At 36.3% G+C, this 20,240-nt stretch overlaps 1 protein-coding gene across 3 annotated transcripts in view; it reads left to right on the top strand.

Annotated features, from left to right (window-relative positions):
- UFL1 (UFM1 specific ligase 1) overlaps nt 1-20,240 on the top strand; it is a 64,659-nt gene that overhangs the window by 21,805 nt on the left and 22,614 nt on the right. For all 3 annotated transcript variants that reach the window (XM_061206839.1, XM_061206838.1, XM_061206840.1), the window contains exons 4-6: nt 6,752-6,849; nt 7,393-7,507; nt 9,626-9,756. In XM_061206839.1, the coding sequence (XP_061062822.1) occupies nt 6,752-6,849; nt 7,393-7,507; nt 9,626-9,756 (344 nt within the window). The remainder of the gene's footprint in view (nt 1-6,751; nt 6,850-7,392; nt 7,508-9,625; nt 9,757-20,240) is intronic.

Raw genomic sequence — 20,240 nt, 5'->3', positions numbered from 1 at the left:
TTATCTTTGATAAAGGAGGCAAGCATATACAGTGGAGAAAAGACAGCCTCTTCAATAAGTGGTGCTGGGAAAATTGGACAGGTACATGTAAAAGTATGAAATTAGAACACTCCCTGACACCATACACAAAAATAAACTCAAAATGGATTAAAGACCTAAGTGTAAAGCCAGACACTATCAAACTCTTAGAGGAAAACATAGGCAGAACACTCTATGACATAAATCACAGCAAGATCCTTTTTGACCCAGCTCCTAGAGAAATGGAAATAAAAACACAAATAAACAAATGGGACCTAATGAAACTTAAAAGCTTTTGCACAGCAAAGGAAACCATAAACAAGACCAAAAGACAACCCTCAGAATGGGAGAAAATATTTGCAAATGAAGCAACTGACAAAGGATTAATCTCCAAGATTTACAAGCAGCTCATGCAGCTCAGTAACACAAAAACAAACAACCCAATCCAAAAATGGGCAGAAGACCTAAATAGACATTTCTCCAAAGAAGATATACAGATTGCCAACAGGCACATGAAAGAATGCTCAACATCATTAATCATTAGAAAAATGCAAATCAAAACTACAATGAGGTATCATCTCACACCGGTCAGAATGGCCATCATCAAAAAATCTAGAAACAATAAATGCTGGAGAGGGTGTGGAGAAAAGGGAACACTCTTGCACTGTTGGTGGGAATGTAAATTGATACAGCCACTATGGAGAACAGTATGGAGATTCCTTAAAAAACTAAAAATAGAACTACCATACGACCCAGCAATCCCACTACTGGGCATATACCCTGAGAAAACCATAGTTCAAAAAGAGTCATGTACCAAAATGTTCATTGCAGCTCTATTTACAATAGGCAGGACATGGAAGCAACCTAAGTGTCCATCATCGGATGAATGGATAAAGAAGATGTGGCACATATATACAATGGAATATTACTCAGCCATAAAAAGAAATGAAATGGAGGTATTTGTAATGAGGTGGATGGAGTTAGAGTCTGTCATACAGAGTGAAGTAAGTCAGAAAGAGAAAAACAAATACAGTATGCTAACACATATATATGGAATCTAAGGGAAAAAAAAAAAAAGGTCATTAAGAACCTAGTGGCAAGAAGGGAATAAAGACACAGACCTACTAGAGAATGGACTTGAGGATATGGGGAGGGGGAGGGGTGAGATGTGACAGGGTGAGAGAGTGTCATGGACATACATACACTACCAAATGTAAAATAGCTAGCTAGTGGGAAGCAGCCGCATAGCACAGGGAGATCAGCTCGGTGCTTTGTGACCACCTAGAGGGGTGGGATAGGGAGGGTGGGAGGGAGGGAGATGCAAGAGGGAAGAGATATGGGAACATATGTATATGTATAACTGATTCACTTTGTTATAAAGCAGAAACTAACACACCATTGTAAAGCAATTATACTCCAATAAAGATGTTTAAAAAAAAAAAAGAAATAACAATTTTGTAAAACAGGCAATAAAAAATAATATAGCTAGCAGTATTAGTAAGGTCAGAAGTAAGGGTTTAAGTCAAGAACTTACATTAGGTGCAACCTAGTATATCCCCAAGTTGTCTGTCTTAGTCTGTTTTGTACTACTTCTTATCTTTAAGGGAAATTATATACACTGGCATTGTCCATAAGACATTCAGCCTAATTTCCTAATGTTACTAGGTTGGTTATCCTTAGTATAGTCTAATTGTTCCTTTAAACTTAAATGATCATAGCCTGGTGTTAATCTCCAGGTTGTAGATCATGGAGTATGTGATCTTTATCCACAGGTTGATTATGAAGTTAGGCTTCAGAAAGAAACTTAGAATGTCCCTTTAATAATTTAATTAAATTTTGTAACAATATAATGTTAACAGCGAGGAACTATCTGGGAAGTGAGTCTTAGTAGACACAGGCCTTAATTAACAAAACTAGAATTTAATATTTAGTGAAACAATCCTTTTTCTAAAATTACCCTCATTTCTACCAAACACAGCCAAGACCAATTTGTTTTCAAAATAAGTTTGGTCCATTGACCACATAGGCTCCTCCATACCGACTCTGGTGTAACTCCTCACAAGGAGTCTCAGACTAAATTCCCAAAAGGCCTCTCAAGGCCAAGAAAGCCATGCCAAAGGCCTGCCATCAGATTTTGCTTAGGTGGATTTCTGTCTTCTAGAGGTCCCTAAAATATTTTGAGATTCCTGTACATGTCAGGAGGCAGTCTTTTTTATTTACCTGATAAGGCTGTTCATAACCCAAGGGTCTCCAATTTCTGGAGGGACCAGGCAAAGAGAAAAATGTTTTAATTTCATCCTCAGGTGTAAATTACCAAATTGTTGTAAGCCATAAGTAGCTTGAGGAGAAGGGCTTTTCTGTATCTGAAAAACAAAGATTAGAAGTCGGTAATATGTCAAAGTCATAAAAATTAATCATATTTACCAGTTCATTTAATCCCATGTAATTAATTTTTATTCTGTTTGAGTCCACTTTTTCCATTAGTTTTGTTGACCTTGCCTGATGATTGAAGATGATAGTTACAGTGATAATTTCAAGAAGTTTGTGTTAAGGCTTGTATGATTTGTCCGGTGAAGTGGGTGCCTCGATCACTGGAGGTTGAAGAAAGTATACCCCAAGTGGAAAACACATTTTTTAACCATTTCCTTTTCATTTTGAGGGCATCAGCCCTGCAGCCAGGGAAGGCTTTAACTCATCAAGTAAAAATGGAGTTTGCCAGGGAGCTGGGAAAAGCCAGGTGGCCATCTTGGATTTCCCATAGCCCTGACTGTTTAATTTACAGCTATTGTTTACCCATTTTAAATTCCCTGATTTAGGAATAGACCATTGCCATGTTACAAGGACATCAGGATGGCAGAGTCTGACAGTCAGGGGTTAATCTTTGTAGAAGCAGAATGAACTTTATCTACATGTGTCATGATCTTTACAGATTCTGTCCTTGTTACCTTTTATTTGACAATGTTCCTCCTGTAATTTAATCTGTCAGATAATCCCAGTTAGTGTAATATTTTTCTGAGATGCCTCAGGGGCCCTCTGAAGTGCCTTGAAGTTAGCTGGAGATCAGAAGAACTTTAATTAGAATTTGACACTTGGGAAGTTTGTTAAAAAATATCAAAAAGTTTTAAAACAGTCAAATAGAATCATAGATCATTGTGAAATAATACTTATTTACTCAACCAAAGTAACAAAAGATTTCAAAAGCAAATACAAATCACCTAAAGGCAAAGAAATTCACACAGTCTGTTATCAAAAGCAGAATTCCAAGAAAACTTTGTTCTCTTAACAGAGAGAGAACTAAATCCAGTCTTCATATCTTCTATCACCGTCAACATATATTCTACTTGCTTCACACATTGAAATGCTTCCCTTATCATTTTAGTAGCTTTAATTACATATTATACTTGTTAATCCTTAAAAACCTTAACCTCTAGTGAAAACCAAGAAGAAAGCAATTGTGAACTGTTTGTCGTATTGGCATTTCCTGATTAGCAAACTTAATATATTCCATAACCTCTAAAAACATGCATTTTCCCAAAGCACAATTTCTTTTCTCAATGTAGTACAAGGCATGTGTCTAATAAACCCAAACATCTTTAGTTTCCCTCTTGCAAGAAGACAAAAGTGGGTGAATTTAGATTTGTTCAGCGATCAATATTCCAGTATTTTATCTTAAAAATGATTTAGACGTTTAATGACTTTTTATCATTTGACTTGATTTAGCAAAACTAAAGTTTCAAGGTACCAAAAATCTGGAAAAACTAAAACATAATTATTCCCACAGTGTTTACTCAAAAGCTTTTATCCCATACCAAGTTAATTCTCTTGTTGACAAATGTTGTAACAGATACAGTGTGAACTTAATGACTTTCAGTAAACCTAGGTACAACAAAGGTATTATACTTAATATTGATGACTCTAAAGACATGTCTGTATTAATAAACTTAAACTAACTTTAATATCAGATATCAATTCAATACTGAATATTTCCCAGATCATGTGAACCTGAAATTTGTTTAGCTTAGTTTCTCTTGTATATAGAATTGTTTGATTTGTAAGCACTTACTTTTTCTTTCAGCCAATTATAGAGTTCATTTACGAATTAGCCTCAGCAATATTACCCACAGACAGAGACACATACTGAGATATACATAAATCCAGACAGACAGAGATCTCACAGTTTCTGCTTGAGGTTTAAAATGCCTCTTTGCTTTTTTTTCCCCTTGGCTTGAAGTTCTACTAATTAACCCAAGGCTGAAGTCTCAGGCAAAGTGGGCTGTGTTTGTCTCTCAAGGACATGAGAAGAGTTAACTTCAGGCTTTCTCCTAGGCATATTTTTGTTCTCTCAGGGTCAGAATTCTGAAAAAAAGTATTTTAACAAGCTAGCTTTCTCTAATTGCATATGCAGAAAGAACCAGTTTTGCAATTTCAAAAGGGTTTTATCTTAACCAGTTTTTTCTGGAGTCTAAAGATTATTGTGGCCACACAGTGTCAAAAAAAAAAAATCTTTTTCTGTATTCATAGTTTCATAGCTAGAATTTAGACCAAAGAGTGCTCAAATTGGCCCTAATGACAGAGGCAGACTGGCTGATACATTGTTGTCCCAGGGATACCTTCCATGGTGTTTATGACTAAAAGTGGACAGAAAGAACAAAAAAAACTTAGTGCCCTGGGAGCGTTTCTGAGGGGTGTTTTTTTTGGTTTAGAAGGAGATCCTCCCATGTTGAATAACCTGAATAACCTGCAGCCGAGAACAGTGCTCCTAGAAATGAAGTCCAGCATCCTGGAAACATTACTAGGAGGCACCTGGAGGAGATTCAGAGTGTCCTCTGAATGTCTTTCGATCTTAATGCTGATGGGCTTTGGAGCATCCTCTACTCCCCCACTGATTTCTAACCAGACATCTCTGGTAAACTTTGGTTCCTTGCACAGGGTGCCCTCCCTTCTTACCTGGGGTGGACATTTGAACCAGTGCAGAGCGGTTGCCGGTTTTTCCTTAAGCTTTATAGACATCAGATCTCCCCTATGTCCTATAACAAGATTTCCTACTGGGATGTACTCCTCGGGATTGAGCATTTGTAAAATTTATGACATGATCTGCTGGGAATTGGCCAGCCCAATAGGCTGTCCATAGCAGTGTAAGGGCTGCCGAAGCTTGAGGGGTGGGGGGGTCCGAGAGGTAAAAGGAGGAACTCTTGGAAGAATTGGAGTTGGGAAACATAATTATTTCCAAAGTCATATGCCCTGGTGTTTTTTGTAACAAAGATAAGACCTCAGGGAGCCTGTGCACTCAGCCTGACAAAGACAGTGTTGGCAGTTTAGAAATAAAAAGCAAAAGATCTTCTCCCAGGAAGGTGTGAAAATATGTAGTGAAAAACAGACCCTTATGTGCAAGAAAAGTAGGAAAGAAAGGTGCAGGCCAAAGGAGAAGGTAAGGAAGATAGTGCAAGCAGAGGTCTCTAGCCATAGTTGAGCAAGACCTGCCAGTTAGTTACCTTGGAAGCAATCCAAGTCATGGCACCAGATGACGTCAGCAGCTGAGAGGACCTTGGTCCTTGTCTTCTTGGGAGAAAGAATTCCACAAAGAGACATTGTAAAGCCAGCACAAGATTTATTGGAAGCACAGTATGTGCAAAGAGAACAAAGAACCAGTTTATTTAGAGCAAAGCAAAAATACACACCCAGAGAAGAGTGCAGGCATCCTCCCTAATGAGGAGCACACCAGAGAAGTGATTTAAATCACTTATATGGAAGCAGTTTTTCCAGATGTTTGTTTTTCTCTGGCCAGTCATCTTGCTTCGTTTCCAACCTCTGACCTGACCCAGGGCGCTTCTCCATATGCGTGTGCATTTTTTTGCCAAGATGGATTCCAGCGCAGCAGCCTATGGGACATTGACAGCGCCTATTATGGGGTAGCGCCCCTCCCTTTTTGACCCCCGAGGAGTCTTTCTGCACATGTGCAGTCAGGGAGGTCTCCTTGACCTCAGGAGTGATAGATGTGGTCATCTTATCTCTTTATTCTGGCAGAGCTCAGCTCCTGCCATTAGCTTTGTCCTTGAAGTGTCTAGGGAACACAAAGCTCCAATTTACTCTGCCTGACAAACTCTAGCTGTTCAGCCCAGGGGCCCATCTACCTCCTACCTCAGAACCACCAGCCAGGATCTGCCGAGAAGCCTTGTTCACAAAGCCGACAGCAGGTTTGGCTGACATCTTAGCAAGCCTGAGAACCACAGCAGGGGCTGAGATGCATGGGCCAGCTTGATCCCCTGAATTCTGGCCTGCAGAGCCTCTCCTGAGCGAGGGAGCCAGGGCTGGGTTGATCCTTGGGCCAAGTGGCTGCCTGTGGGGCGGCAGTCTGGCGACTGCTCCGAGGCAATGGACGGTTTGGGTCACAGACTCACCACCTCACTGCGTGATCTCTGGCGGGTTGGGACTTGCCTGTTGTGCCCCACCAGACTCCCCGGGCTCCAGGAGGGACTCTGGAGGAGAAAAGACCCCTGAAATGGTGTAACTTCTTAATACGAACTTCCTTAGCAAGTGAAAAGGTACTTGTTCAGAAGTGAAAGTAAATCAGCAACAAGCCTCTAATTTTTTATTTGAGACTTTTTATAATATTTCAAATCAATTTGAAATTCACCTAAGGGTAAGTAAGTTTTTTTTTTTAAAGTTTAAATGTGTAATTTCAAACTTAAACAGTATGAACTTATCACTAATAGAATTTGTACTTATTTTCCAGGCGATTAATGTGGATCTGACTCATATTGAAAACAGAATTGGTGACATTGTTAAATCAGAAAAACATGTTCAGCTAGTGTTGGGACAACTGATAGATGAGTAAGTACGATATTTAAGAACACTTTTTTGTTTTCTTTTTTTTTTTGTAAGTAAATTTATACCTAAATTTAGAACAGTTGTGGCCACTTCAGCATTTTGTTTAGAACTCTTTTAGTGCTGATTTTCATTGTAAGGATCATTGTACTTAAAAAGTAAGTGCTTAATTGTGTGGAGTACTTGGAGATAATATAAACTTTTATTTTTTTCTATTGTTTTAAAGCGACACAAAACATAATTTTTATCATCTTTCCTGTATGAGTTTAACTCTGAAAGCAGAATTGTTCCAAAAATATTAATGAAAATGATTGCAGAATTTTAATTGTTGAAAACAATTTCAGCATTTATTATTTGATTAACCTTACATTTAGTTACATTGGTAAGAAAATAATTTTCAGAATATGAGTAATGAATGGTATTTACCTAAACATACCATATTCATTACTTTTGGGGCATACCTTATTGCAACAGGAATTAAACATAATAGATAGAGGAAAATTATTATTCCTAATTGGGTTTTTCCTTTTTTTTTTTTTAAACTATTAGGAACTATTTGGATCGGTTAGCAGAAGAGGTAAATGATAAATTACAGGAAAGTGGTCAGGTAACCATATCCGAACTCTGTAAAGCCTATGATCTTCCTGGAAACTTTCTGACACAGGTATTTTTTTCTTAATACTCTAATATGTCTTTTCAGATAAATAAAAGAATTTTAATGGGAGGGAAGAAACTAGACCTTCTTACCATTAATTGATTTTTTGCAAGTGTTTGACTACTGATGTTCTAGCAATATATTTGGGGAATACTTAAACATTGATGGCTCTGATGAGATTGTTTAGAAGTGATTGTAATCTTCCTGAACCCAGAGACACCCTAAACTTAAGTAGACTTAAGTTCTAGGCCTGCTTTGATGCAGAAGCAGGTATACCATAAGCATATAGGCTTATTTAATATTCTGATAACAGCTGTACAGAAACTTTAACCATGGTATCATCAGTTCTGATTGCCTAGTTATATTTTAAGAAATAACTGATGAAGACTATAATTTAGAAGGGGTGCTACTGGCATCTTGTGTGGTAAAGGTCAAGGCTGATGCTAAACATCCTGCAGTGCACAGAACATCCCTTCCCAACAAAGAATTTTCTTGCCCAAAATGTAAGTAGTACCAACATCTTTTGATGTCACCTTTTTTCCTCCTCTAAACTGTCAGTGTGACAGGAAGAAGAACCAGGGAATCACTTATATTCTCTTAATTTTTGGTACTTGTGTCAATACTCAAATCAGATATCTTGATTTATAGTGTAATAACAATGCTACCTGAAAATAGAGGCTAGTTCCCTGTTTGTTGTTTCTTTTTTCTTAAAGTGGTTTGACATTTTAGAATTATAGAAGTCCATTTAGTACAGTGGAAAGTGCATGGGCTTTGGAGTTAAACAGACCTTGATTTGAATTCTGTCTATGCCACTGCTTAGTTATTCAGTGTCAGGAAAATTATTTCATGTCTTTTGTGCTTCCAGTTACATATCTGAAAATGGGAATAATTGTCTCTTTCACAGATCTCAATGAGGTTATATTCATGATATATCTACTGAAATGGCTGGCACAGTGGAAGTACTCAATAAATGATGGTTTTGTTTTGTATTTACTGCAACAAATAAGGGAAAAGCCAAATCTCTTTATACTTTAACTTACCAAACCATAATTGCATGAGATTAATTTATAATACAACAGATTTACTCACTCATTTTAGCTGAGTGATTTCTCCTAATTGCATCTAAAATACCATTTAGGGCATAGATCTGTTTTACAAAGCATTTCAGGAGCCAAAGCTCCTGAGCAAATGTATGTAAATCACAGAAGATAAAATCGGCAAATGTATATAAATCACAGAAGATAAAATCGGCAAATATATGTAAATCACAGAAGGTAAAAAAAAAATTTTTAGACACTTTTAAATAAAAGTATCAGAACAGATTCAAATGATTTCTTATAAAATTGTGCTACTGATACATTTTAGAAATATATATAGTTTCTTAATATTTTTCAGTTTTAATTTTTCTCAGTATCACAGCAGTATTCTAAAAGCTCATTAAGAAGTTGTTTGGAAAGCATTTTTCTGTACCGTAAAAGTACCAGCCCAGCTGACTTGAGTAGATTTAACTTGTCCTGGGAAGGCAAATATGTCCAGGCTTATTTTATATGTACCTGATCCCAGTCATAGTGTAGCTGTGGAAAAATACTCTCTTGAGATAACCAAGAAATCAGGTTGTCTGTCAGTATAGATTTCTGGACACAGTTTGTTAATATTTGCATCACAGAAGATAACTGTTCAGGTCTTATGTTTCCCTAGGTCGCAGAATCTTGGAATAACGTTTATTTCTCTCTGTTAGTGTTAGAGGCTCCACATAGGATCCTCTCCAAGACCCATGTATATGTCGGCTGTCTATGGGTCAGACTGCCTATATCTAGAAATTGGTTAATCAATCTCTTTTATTTTACCATAGAAATAGGCCTTATTTTAACAAGTAGCTGAGCCTTTTAACATTCAGCTATTTGATTCATTCGATTCTTGTCTCTGCCATAAGATTATGAAGTTTCCTAGATCCTAAGTCTTCATTTTACCTTATGTATCTTGTTAATTCATGCTTGCTGAAATTATTCAATCATATGATTAATACAGCATCAGCATGCAACATGACTCTAGTAAGACTGTACAAATGTAAATGTGTAATTTTGTTCTTTCAAATTAATAAGAATTTTCATCCATCTTTACCCTCAGGCACTAACTCAGCGACTAGGTAGAATTATTAACGGACACATTGATCTTGATAACAGAGGAGTAATATTTACTGAAGCTTTTGTAGCTAGACATAAAGCACGCATCCGTGGGTTGTTCAGTGCTATTACCCGGTAAGCATATTTTAAATTATGTATATTTTTACATTTGTTTGATTACTGTTTGCTTTTTTTTAAAAGCAGAATCTCATTCAGGACCCTAGTTTGTTAAATAGACAGAGGGCAGCTTCTGTGAAATAGGAATGGGGATTCCAGAGCCCTCGAATGTAGCCACACTCTCTCCAACCCACATCTCCTTTACTCGCCTACCTTCACCATCCTTATGACCCCAGATGTACTTCTGCAGAACACCCAGATCATATATAAAGTCACCCTGGGGTCGTGGAAAGAGTATGCAGTCAGAAGTCCTTGGGTCATAGCCATATCACATAGTAACCTTGTGACCTTGAGTAGATAAGTCAGTCACACCTAACTTCTTTGGGCTGCAGATGGGGCTGGATGACTTTAGAACTTTTTTTTTTTACTAAACATTCTAGAATTCTAATGAATAACAATTTTACTTTCAAAATCACTTGAACTTAATGTTTGGGGCCTGTGTAACAAACTCCAGTGTGGAATTAAGAAAACCTACATTCTCAATTCTCTCTTTTCTCCTGTGTCATTTAGTTTATCTCAGTGGTTTTTGAGTCCCACCAGCATTTAAATGTCCAGATTTCTCCATTTTAAAACAGTCAAACCTCTCTCAACCCCCTATTTCACTCCCTTTACCATCTTGTTTATTCCTTTCCTTAAAGTGAAACTTCTTGAATTGATGTCTACAGTTACTGTCTCAGTTTTCTTACCTTCAGTAACTTCTCAACTCACCCATCTGGCTTCTACAACTTACATAGCAATGATGTCAGTATCATTAAATCTAATGGGTATTTCCTGTCCTTGTTTTACTTTATAGCACCATTTAACCCCAATTACGGCTTCCTTCTTGAAATGTTCTCATCTCTCTTTTTTTTTTTTTTTTTTTTTTTAACACTATACTTTCCTGGTTTCTTTTTACCTCTTTTGGCTGTACCTTATTAGGCGCTACCCTTTCTGGCTCTTCCTCCTTTCACGAGGCTTGAAAGTTTTGTTTCAGGCCATCTTTTCTTCTCAGTCCTGTACTGTCTGCCTAGGTGCTTTTACCTTTCTTCTAAGTTTCAGACTCATACTATCTGTACAGCATCTCTGTTGAAGTGTTCTATTACAAGTGCCTCAAATTTAGCATATTTAAAATAACTCACTACTGTCCCACTTTCCACCTCTTCTGAATTTATTCCTCCACTGGTGTTTCCATCACCAGTAAATATCATCATCAGGTTGGTTTTGCCAGAAAACTGGGAGTCCTTCTTTATGCCATCCTTTCTCTTATCTCCCTTTCCATAACACAACATCTTTTGAATTCATATTTTAAACATTTACGTAATCTTTACTTCTCTGACATCACCATTCTTACCACTTCAGTCCATTTTTTACCTTGACTGTTTCAGGAGCTTTCTAACAAGTCCCCCTTCTTCTACTCTTATTACCTTTCAGGACATTTTTTCGTGGCAGCCACAGTGATTTCTTTTTGTCATTCAACAAATCAAAAGCATGCATTGAACACCTAATACATTCAGGGCCCTGGTGAAACAAAAGACTAAAAGGATAGAAGAGAGAGCTTGCAATCTAATGCAACAGTTTTCTTTCTCTCTTTCTTCCTTTTTTTATCTCACACTTACAGAAAAGTTGCAAGAGAACCTTTTTTTTTTAAATTCTGTCCCATTTGAGAGAAAGTGGCTGACATGATGTCCCATAATCACACTTTAGTCTGTATTTCCTACAAACAAGGGCAACGTCCTATAGAACTACAATACAAACATCAAAATCAGAAAATTGACCGTGATCCATTACTACCATCCAGTCCTTGGATCCCATTCATGTTTTACCAGTTGTTCCAATAATATTCTTTATACAAAAAGGATCCAGTTCAGAATCACATAGTGCATTTAATTGTCATGTCTCCTTAGTCACTTTCAATCTGGAACACTTAACCCTTACTTTCATGACCTTGACACTTGAAGATCACAGGCCAGTTATTTCGTAGAATATTCAATCTTTCCTTTCTGCTACTTTGTCATACTTATATTCAGGTTATGCATCTTTGGCAGGAATATCACAAAAGTGATTATATTTTCTTGTCATTGAACCCTATCAGGTGGCATACAATTCAGATTTTTCCAGTTACTGATGAGATGCATTGTGACTTCTTAATAAGGAAGTATCTGCTAGGCTTCTCATAAAGATTCTTGTTTCCCTTTTTTATGGGGAGGGCAGTTTGAGATCATGTGAGTTACCCTGTTTTTCATCAAATTTTCAGTTTATTCATTTATTAAATCACTGTGGACTTACAGTTTTCTATATTAGTCATTGGATTATCTATTGTTAGCATTATTTAGATTTTCAAATTGGCTCTGATTTAGCTAGTGGAAGGCCCTTCAAGCTGGCTTCTGTGTCCTTTTGACATGTCCCCATCATTCTTCCAACACTTCTTTCTGGCACAACAAGAAGTTCCAGGCTCAGTTCATACTTTACCTGTTCCAACCTTGGAATCAGCCGTTCCTCCAAGGAGCCCTGGTTCCTTTTAGTAGAGTATAGTATTTAGAAACCAAGATCTGGATGCTAGATTGTTTATTGCTGTTTGGTTGTTTCTGCTCCCAAGCCCTCTCAGCAGACAAGCTAAGGTATACACGTTACACAATTGTATACACCCCCCATATATCTATATTTTTGTATCTTTGTGTATCAGGAACCATGAGTTCACACTGATACCTCCAACACTCTAAGTCTTGTTCTAGTTTTCTCCTTTTCCATAAATGTAACTCCCTTCTCTGTCCTTGAGAAACCTAGCTCCCATTATCCTTAATGTATTTACTTATTTGATTAATTCCCTTTTATGTGACTGATCTCCCATTTGCTGCTACAGCTCTCTTCCCTATGTGGATGTCTTCTTTACATAGGCTCTGACAGCTTCCACCAGATCACCCTTCTAACACAAGAACAGTAGTTTTTTCCAGGAGAGGAACTGAGTAGCTGAGTGATAGGAATGGAGGGGGACTCCGTTTTGTAACTTTTTTGTACCCTGAACATTTATCACTTAGTCAAAAAAACCAAAAAAAAACCAGTGTATTTTTCCTATTAACAAATATTTATCCTTTTTCTTTGACTAGTTATTGTGGTGAGTGTAGTTATCATCTGGTTCAGCAAATAATATTTTCCTGACTCATAGTAGCCCTCAGTTTCTCTGTATGGAGGTATTATCAAACCATGAGAGCAAAAACAAATTTTGAGCCACAAAAGATGTTGCTAGGCTGTGTGGCTTCTAGATAGTTCCATTTAAGGTAATGTATCTTCATATTTGCCTCTTAAATACAAGGAACCAACTCACTTTTCTGGTCTAACTTCAGAGAGAAGACCTGCATCTCTGATTAAAAAGGGTTTATGTTTATTGTTACTATAGGTAGCCAGAAAGAAGAGCAGGAAGTAATTAGTGAGAAGAATGAGATATATAGGTATACTAAGCTACATTGTATTCCAGATTGAAATAATTCAGCAGCTAAGTTTCATTGTACAAAAAAAGCTAGAAATTTTGTTCAATCCAGTTAAACTTTTATTGAACACCCACAGTAAGTTATGCACCCAGCAATTTTAAGATAAAGTTCTTCAAGGAGCCCTCCGCATTTTTGTAGGAATGTGTTCAGGTAGAAAGGAACAGAAAACAAAAAACATGAGAAGGTTGTAATAAGATAAACAGAGGAGAGCAGACTTCACATAATTGGACCTAATTGGTTCGGGGGGCCTTTAGATAATTCAACTGAAAATTTTAGGTAAAATAATTTAATACAAACCAAATTGATCTATATAGGAATTTGGTAAAAAATAATAGTTTAGTCAAAAATCCCCAAACAGCGGTTTTAAGTATTAATTCATATCTTGACAACTGTTTCTGCTCTCCCAGGTTTGTCATAGGGAAAATTTATAACATTTTAAATAATCAACAAGAGAGAATCAAGTAGTTGGAATAACTTAAAAGTCTTTTAGTTATATGCATAAGAATAAAAACACAGACTAAACCTAAACCAGAGAACTGGTATAATTGGCTTAAAATGAATAGGGAAGAAAAAAATTGGAGTCAGAAAAAAGTCTAGATCTTTTTTTTCAATTGTTTCCTTTACTTAAAAGAAATTATAATTATTATAAAAGAAAAGCATTCACAGGGATCTATCCAAAAGAAATGAAAACGTATCTCTGCACAAAGGCATGAAACAAATCTTCATAGCAGCATTATTCATAATAGCCCCAAACTGGAAATAATCCAGGTGTCCATCAACTGATAAATGGATACAAACAACAAAATATGGTATATCCGTACACCAGAATGCTATTCAGCAACAAAAAGGAGTGAATACTGATCCGTGCTTTATTATGCATGAACCTCAAAGACATGCTAAGTAAAAGAAGCCGGACATAAGAGACCACATACTGATTCCATTTATAAGAAATCTCTAGAAAAGCACATTTGTAGAGGCAGAAAGCAGATCAGTGGTTCTCTAGGTCTACGGGTGGCAACAGGAAGTAACTGCAAACATCTAGGAAGGAACTTTTTGGGTGATAGAAACCTTCTAAAACTGGATTGTGGTGTTGGTTGCTCAGCTCTATTAATTTATTGAGATCGTTGAATTGTACACTTAGAATTGGTTAGATTTATATGTAAATTTTGTATATCTCATTAAAGCTGTTCAAAAAAAAGAAATGTATAATCATTACAGAAAATACTGATAAGCAAAAGAGAGAAATTAAAGTGGATTTCTCCCAGTCATACACCCTAACTGGAATACAGCATTCCGGTTTCCTTTCAGTATGTACATGATCTCATTTTTCTTCAGAAATGGAATCATAAAACATTCACTGACTTCCCAGGTGAGGAGAGCCTTGCAGACAGAAAAAATAGAATGAACAAGAAATTAACATACAATAAGGGACAAGAAAGATAGTCAAGAGTCACCAAATTTGAGGTGAAATTTTGGTGGGAAAGTAAATTGATCCCAGAATGGGAAGACAGATCAATTACCTGGTATTTCAATAGCATAATTCTGCTTAAGGATGTAAAATTTGGTGCAGTTTTTTTTTTTTTTTTTAGTTGATTTACAGTGTTGTGTTGGTTTCTGGTGTTCAGCAAGCAATTCAGTTATACATATATATATGTATATATATTTTTCTTCATGTTCTTTTCCATTATACTTTATTACAGGATACTGAATATAGTTCCCTGTGCTATACAGTAGGACCTTCTTGTTTATCTATTTTATATATAGTAGTTTGTATCTGCTAATCCCAAACTTCTGATTTATCCCTCCCCCACCCCTTTTCCCCTTTGATAACCATAAGTTTGTTTTCTATGTCTTAGTCTGTTTCTGTTTTGTAAGTAAGATCATTTGTATCATAGTTTAGATTCCATATGTAAGTGATGTCATATGGCATTTGTCTTTCTCTGACTTCACTTTGTGTGATAATCGCTAGGTCCATCCATGTTGCTGCAAATGGCAACATTTAATTCTTTTTTATGGCTGAGTAATATTCTATTGTGTGTGTGTGTATATATCACATCTTCTTTATCCATTCATCTGTTGATGGACACTTAGGTTGCTTTCACGTCTTGGCTATTATTAATAGTGCTGGTATGAAATTGGGGTGCATGTATCTTTTCGAATTAGAGTTTTTGTCTTTTCTGGATATATGCCCAGGAGTGAGATTGCTGGATCAAAAGGTAGCTCTATTTTTAGTTTGTTAAGGAACCTCCATACTGTTTTCCACAGTGGCTGCACCAATTTACATTCCCACCAACAGTGTAGGAGGGTTCCCTTTTCTCCACACCCTTTCCAGCATTTATTATTTGTAGACTTTTTGATGATGGCTATTCTGACACATGTGAGGTGATACCTCATTGTAGTTTTGATTTGCATTTCTCTAATAATTAGTGATGTTGAGCATCTTTTCATGTGCCTACTGGCCATCTTTATGTCTTCTTTGGAGAAATGTCTATTTAGGTCTTCTGCCCATTTTTGATTGGGTTGTTTGGTGTTTTGTTTTTTTTTATATTGAGCTATATAAACTGTATATTTTGGAAATAACTCCTTGCTGGTCACATTGTTTGCAGATATTTTCTCCCAGTACGTAGGTTGTCTTTTCATTTTGTTTATGGTTTCCTTTGCTGTGCCAAAGCTTATCAGTTTGATTTGGTCCCATTTGGTTATTTTTGCTTTTATTTCTGTTGCCTTGGGAGGCTGATCTAAGAAAACTTTGCTACAATTTATGTCAGAGAATGTTTTGCCAATGTTCTCTTCTAGGTGTTTTACGGTGTCATGTCTTACATTTAAGTCTTTAAGCCATTTTTGAGTTTATTTTTGTGTATGGTGTGAGGGAGTGTTCTAACTTCATTGATTTACATGTGGCTGTCCAGCTTTCCCAGCACCACTTGCTGAAGAGACTATCTTTTCTCCATTGTATATTCTTGCCTCCTTTGTCGAAGATAAATTGACCATGGGGGTGTGTGGGTTTATTTCTGGGCTCTCTGTGTTTTCTGTTATTGTTGTTGTTTTTGGCCATGTGGCTTGCAGGATCTTAGTTCCCTGACCGAGGATTGAACCTGTGCCCTTGCCAGTGAAAGCACAGAGTCCTAACCACTGGACCACCAGGGAATTCCCTGGGCTGTCTTTTCTGTTGCATTGATCCATGTGTCTGTCTGTGTGCCAATACCATGCTGTTTTGATTACTGTAGCTTTGTAGTATTGTCTGAAGTCAAGGAGGGTTATGCCTCCTGCTTTGTTCTTTTTCCTCAGGATCGCTTTGCCAATTCTGGGTCATTTATAGTTCCATATAAATTTTAGGATTATTTGTTCTAGTTCTGTGGAAAATGTCATGGGTAATTTGATAGGGATTCCATTAAACCTGTAGATTGCTTTGGGTAGTATTAATATTTTAACAATATTAATTCTTCCGATCCAAAAGCATGAGGTATCTTTCCATTTCTTTGAATTATCTTCAGTTTCCTTTGTTAATGTTTTGTAGTTCTTAGCATATGTCTTTCACCTCCTTGATGAGGTTTATTCCTAAGTATTTCTTTTTTTGATGCAGTTTTTAAAGGGAATTTTTTTTACTTTCCCTTTCTGATATTTCATTGTTAGTATAAAGAAATGCAACAGATTTCTGTATGTTAGTCTTGTATCCTGCTACCTTGCTGAATTCATTTATCAGTTCTAGTAGTTTTTGTGTGGCGTCTTTAGGATTTTCCGTATATGGTATTATGTCATCTGCTTATAATGATAATTTTACCTCTTCCCTTGCAGTTTGTGTACCTTTTATTGCTTTTTATTGTCTGATTGCTGTGGCTAGGACTTCTGATACTGTGTTGAACAGAAGTGGTGACAGTGGGCATCCTTGTAAATTTCAGTGCGAAGGCTTTCAGGTTTTCACTGTTGAGTATTATGTTGGCTGTGGGTTTGTCATAAATAGCTTTTATTATGTTGAGATATGTTCCCTCTGTACCCACTTTGGTAAGAGTTGTTATCATGAGTGGATGTTGAATTTTGTCAAATGCTTTTTCTGCAGCTATCAAGATGATCATGTGGTTTTTGTCTGTTCTTTTGTTTATGTGGTGTATCACATTGATAGATTTGCTATGTTGAACTATCCTTGTGAACTTGGGATGAATCCCACTTGGTCGTGGTGTATGATCTTTTTTATGTATTGTCGGATTCGGTTTGCTAATGTTTTGTTGAGATTTTCTGCATCTATATTCGTCAGAGATACTGGCCTGTAATTTTCTTTTTTGGTGGTATCTTTGTTTGGTTTTGGTATCAGGATGATGGTGACTTCATAGAATGTCTTTGGGAGTGTTCCCTCCTCTTCAGTCTTTTGGAAGAGTTTGAAAAGGATCAGTATAAGTTCTTTGTATGGTTGGTAGAATTAATTCCCCAGTGCAGCCATCCCGTCCTGGACTTTTGTTTGCAGGGAGTTTTTTTATTACAGATTCTGTTTCACTTCTAGTGATCATTCTGTTCAAATTAATCTGTGTCTCAATTCAGTTTTGGAGGACTGTATGTTTCTAGAAAGTTGTCCATTTCTTCTGGGTTGTCCAATTTGATTGCATATAATTGTTCATAGTATTCTCTTATGGTTTTTGTATTTCTGTGGTATCAGTTATTATTTATCCTCTTTCATTTCTTATTTTATTTAGTTCTCTCTTTTCTTCTTGGTGAGCCTGGCCAGAGGTCTGTAGGTTTTGTTTACCCTTTGAAAGAACCAGCTCTTGATTTTATTGATTTCTTTTTTTTTTAATTGCAGTATAGATTTACAATGGTGTGTTTCAGGTGTACAGGAAAGTGATTCAGTTACATGTATGTATATGTATATGTGTGTGTGTATATATATTCTTTTTCAGATTGTTTTCCCTTATAGATTATTACAAAATATTGAGTATAGTTCCCTGTGCTATACAGTATGTCCTTGTTGTTTATTATTGATATTTTATGTATAGTAGTATGTATATGTTAATTCCAAGTTCCTCATTTATCCCTCCCTCCTACCTTTCCCCTTTGGTAACTATAAGTTTGTTTTCTATGCCTGTGGGTCTATTTCTGTTTTGTAAATAAGTTTATTTGTATCATTTTTTTTTTTTTTTTAGATTCCACATATAAGCAATATCGTATGATATTCGTCTTTTTTTGGCTTATTTCACTTAGTATGATAATCTCTAGTTCCATCCATGTTGCTACAAATGGCATTATTTCATTTTTCTTATGGCTGAGTAATATCCCATTGTGTGTGTGTGGGTGTATATGTATATCTGTCACATCTTCTTTATCCATTCATCTATCAATGGACATTTAGGTTGCTTCCATGTCTTGTGTATTGTAAATAGTGCTGCAATGAACATTGGGATGCATGTATCTTTTCAAATTATAGTTTTGTCCAGTTGTATGCCCAGGAGTGGGATTACAGGATCATATGGTAGCTCTAGTTTTAGTTTTTTTAAGGAACCTCCATACTGTTTTCCATAGTGCCTGTACAGATTTACATTCTCACCAACAGTGTAGGAGGGTTCCTTTTTCTCCATACCCTCTCCAGCATTTACTGTTTGTAGACCTTTTTGATGATAGTCATTCTGACTGGTGTCAGGTGATACCTCATGGTAGTTTTGATTTGCATTTCTCTAATAATTGGCATTGTTGAGCATTTTTTTCATCTGTATTGGCCATCTGTATGTCTTTGGAGAAGTGTCTGTTTAGATCTTCTACCTGCTTTTTGATTGGGTTGTTTCTATTTTTTTTAATCTCTTTTATTTATTCCCTCTCTGATCTTCATTATTTCCTTTCTTCTGCTGACTTTAGGTTTTGTTTTTTCTTCTGGTTCTTTTAGGTGGTATGTTAGGTTGTTTATTTGAGATTTTTCTTATTTTTTGAGGAAGGCTTGTATTGCTGTGAACTTCCCTCTAAGGACTGCTTTTGCTGCATGCCATAGATTTTGTATGGTTGTGTTTTCATTGTCAGTTGTCTCATGGTGTTTTTAAATTTCCTCTTTGATTTCATCTTGACCCATTTTTTTTTAGTAGCATGTTGTTTAGTCTCCATGTAATCGGTTTTTTTCTTGTTTTTCTTTCTGTGGTTGATTTCTAGTTCATGCTGTTGTGGTCAGAAAAGATACTTGAAATAATTTCTATCCTCTTCAATTTGTTGAGGCTTGTTTTGTGTTTTTGTATGTGGTCAGTCCTAGAGAATGTTCCATGTGCACTTGAAAACAGTGTGTATTCTGGTTTTTTTGGATGTAATGCCCTGAAAATATCAATTAAGTCTAACTATTCTAATGTGTCATTTAGAATCTCTGTTGCATAATTGATTTTCTGTCTGGAAGATGTATCCATTGATGTGAGTCTGGTGTTAAATTCTCCTACTATTGTATTCCCATCAATTTCTCCCTTTATGTCTGTTAGTATTTGTTTTATGTATTCAGATGCTCCTATATTGGGTGCATATATGTTAACGAGTGCAATATCCTCTCCTTGTATTGATCCTTTTATCATTATTCAGTGCCCTTGTTTATCTTTTTTTATGGTCTTAGTTTCAAAGTCTGTTTTCTCTGATACGAGTATTGCTACCCCCACCTTCTTGTCACTTCCATTTGCATGATACATCTTTTTCCATCCCTCCACTTTCAATCTATGTGTGTCATTTGCCGTCAAGTGGGTCTTTTGTAGACAGCATGTTGTAGGCTCTTGTTTTTTTATCCAATCTGCCACTCTTTGACTTTTGATTGGAGCATTTAGTCTGTTGACACTTAAGGTAATTATTGATAGATATGTATTTGTTGCCATTTTAAAGCTTGTTTTCCAGTTGATTTTGTATTTCTTATTCCCTTCTTTTTCTTTTTGTCTTTCCTATTGTGGTTTGATGGTTTTCTTTTGTATTATGCTTTTGTTCTCTTCTTTTTGGTTTTTGAGAATCTGTTGTATGTTTTTGATTTGTGATTACGCT

Source organism: Eubalaena glacialis, chromosome 12 (assembly GCF_028564815.1).
Source record: "Eubalaena glacialis isolate mEubGla1 chromosome 12, mEubGla1.1.hap2.+ XY, whole genome shotgun sequence".
NCBI lineage: Eukaryota > Metazoa > Chordata > Mammalia > Artiodactyla > Balaenidae > Eubalaena > Eubalaena glacialis.
The sequence above is the reverse complement of the archived record's forward strand: the minus strand, read 5'-3'. Positions and strand labels throughout refer to the sequence as shown.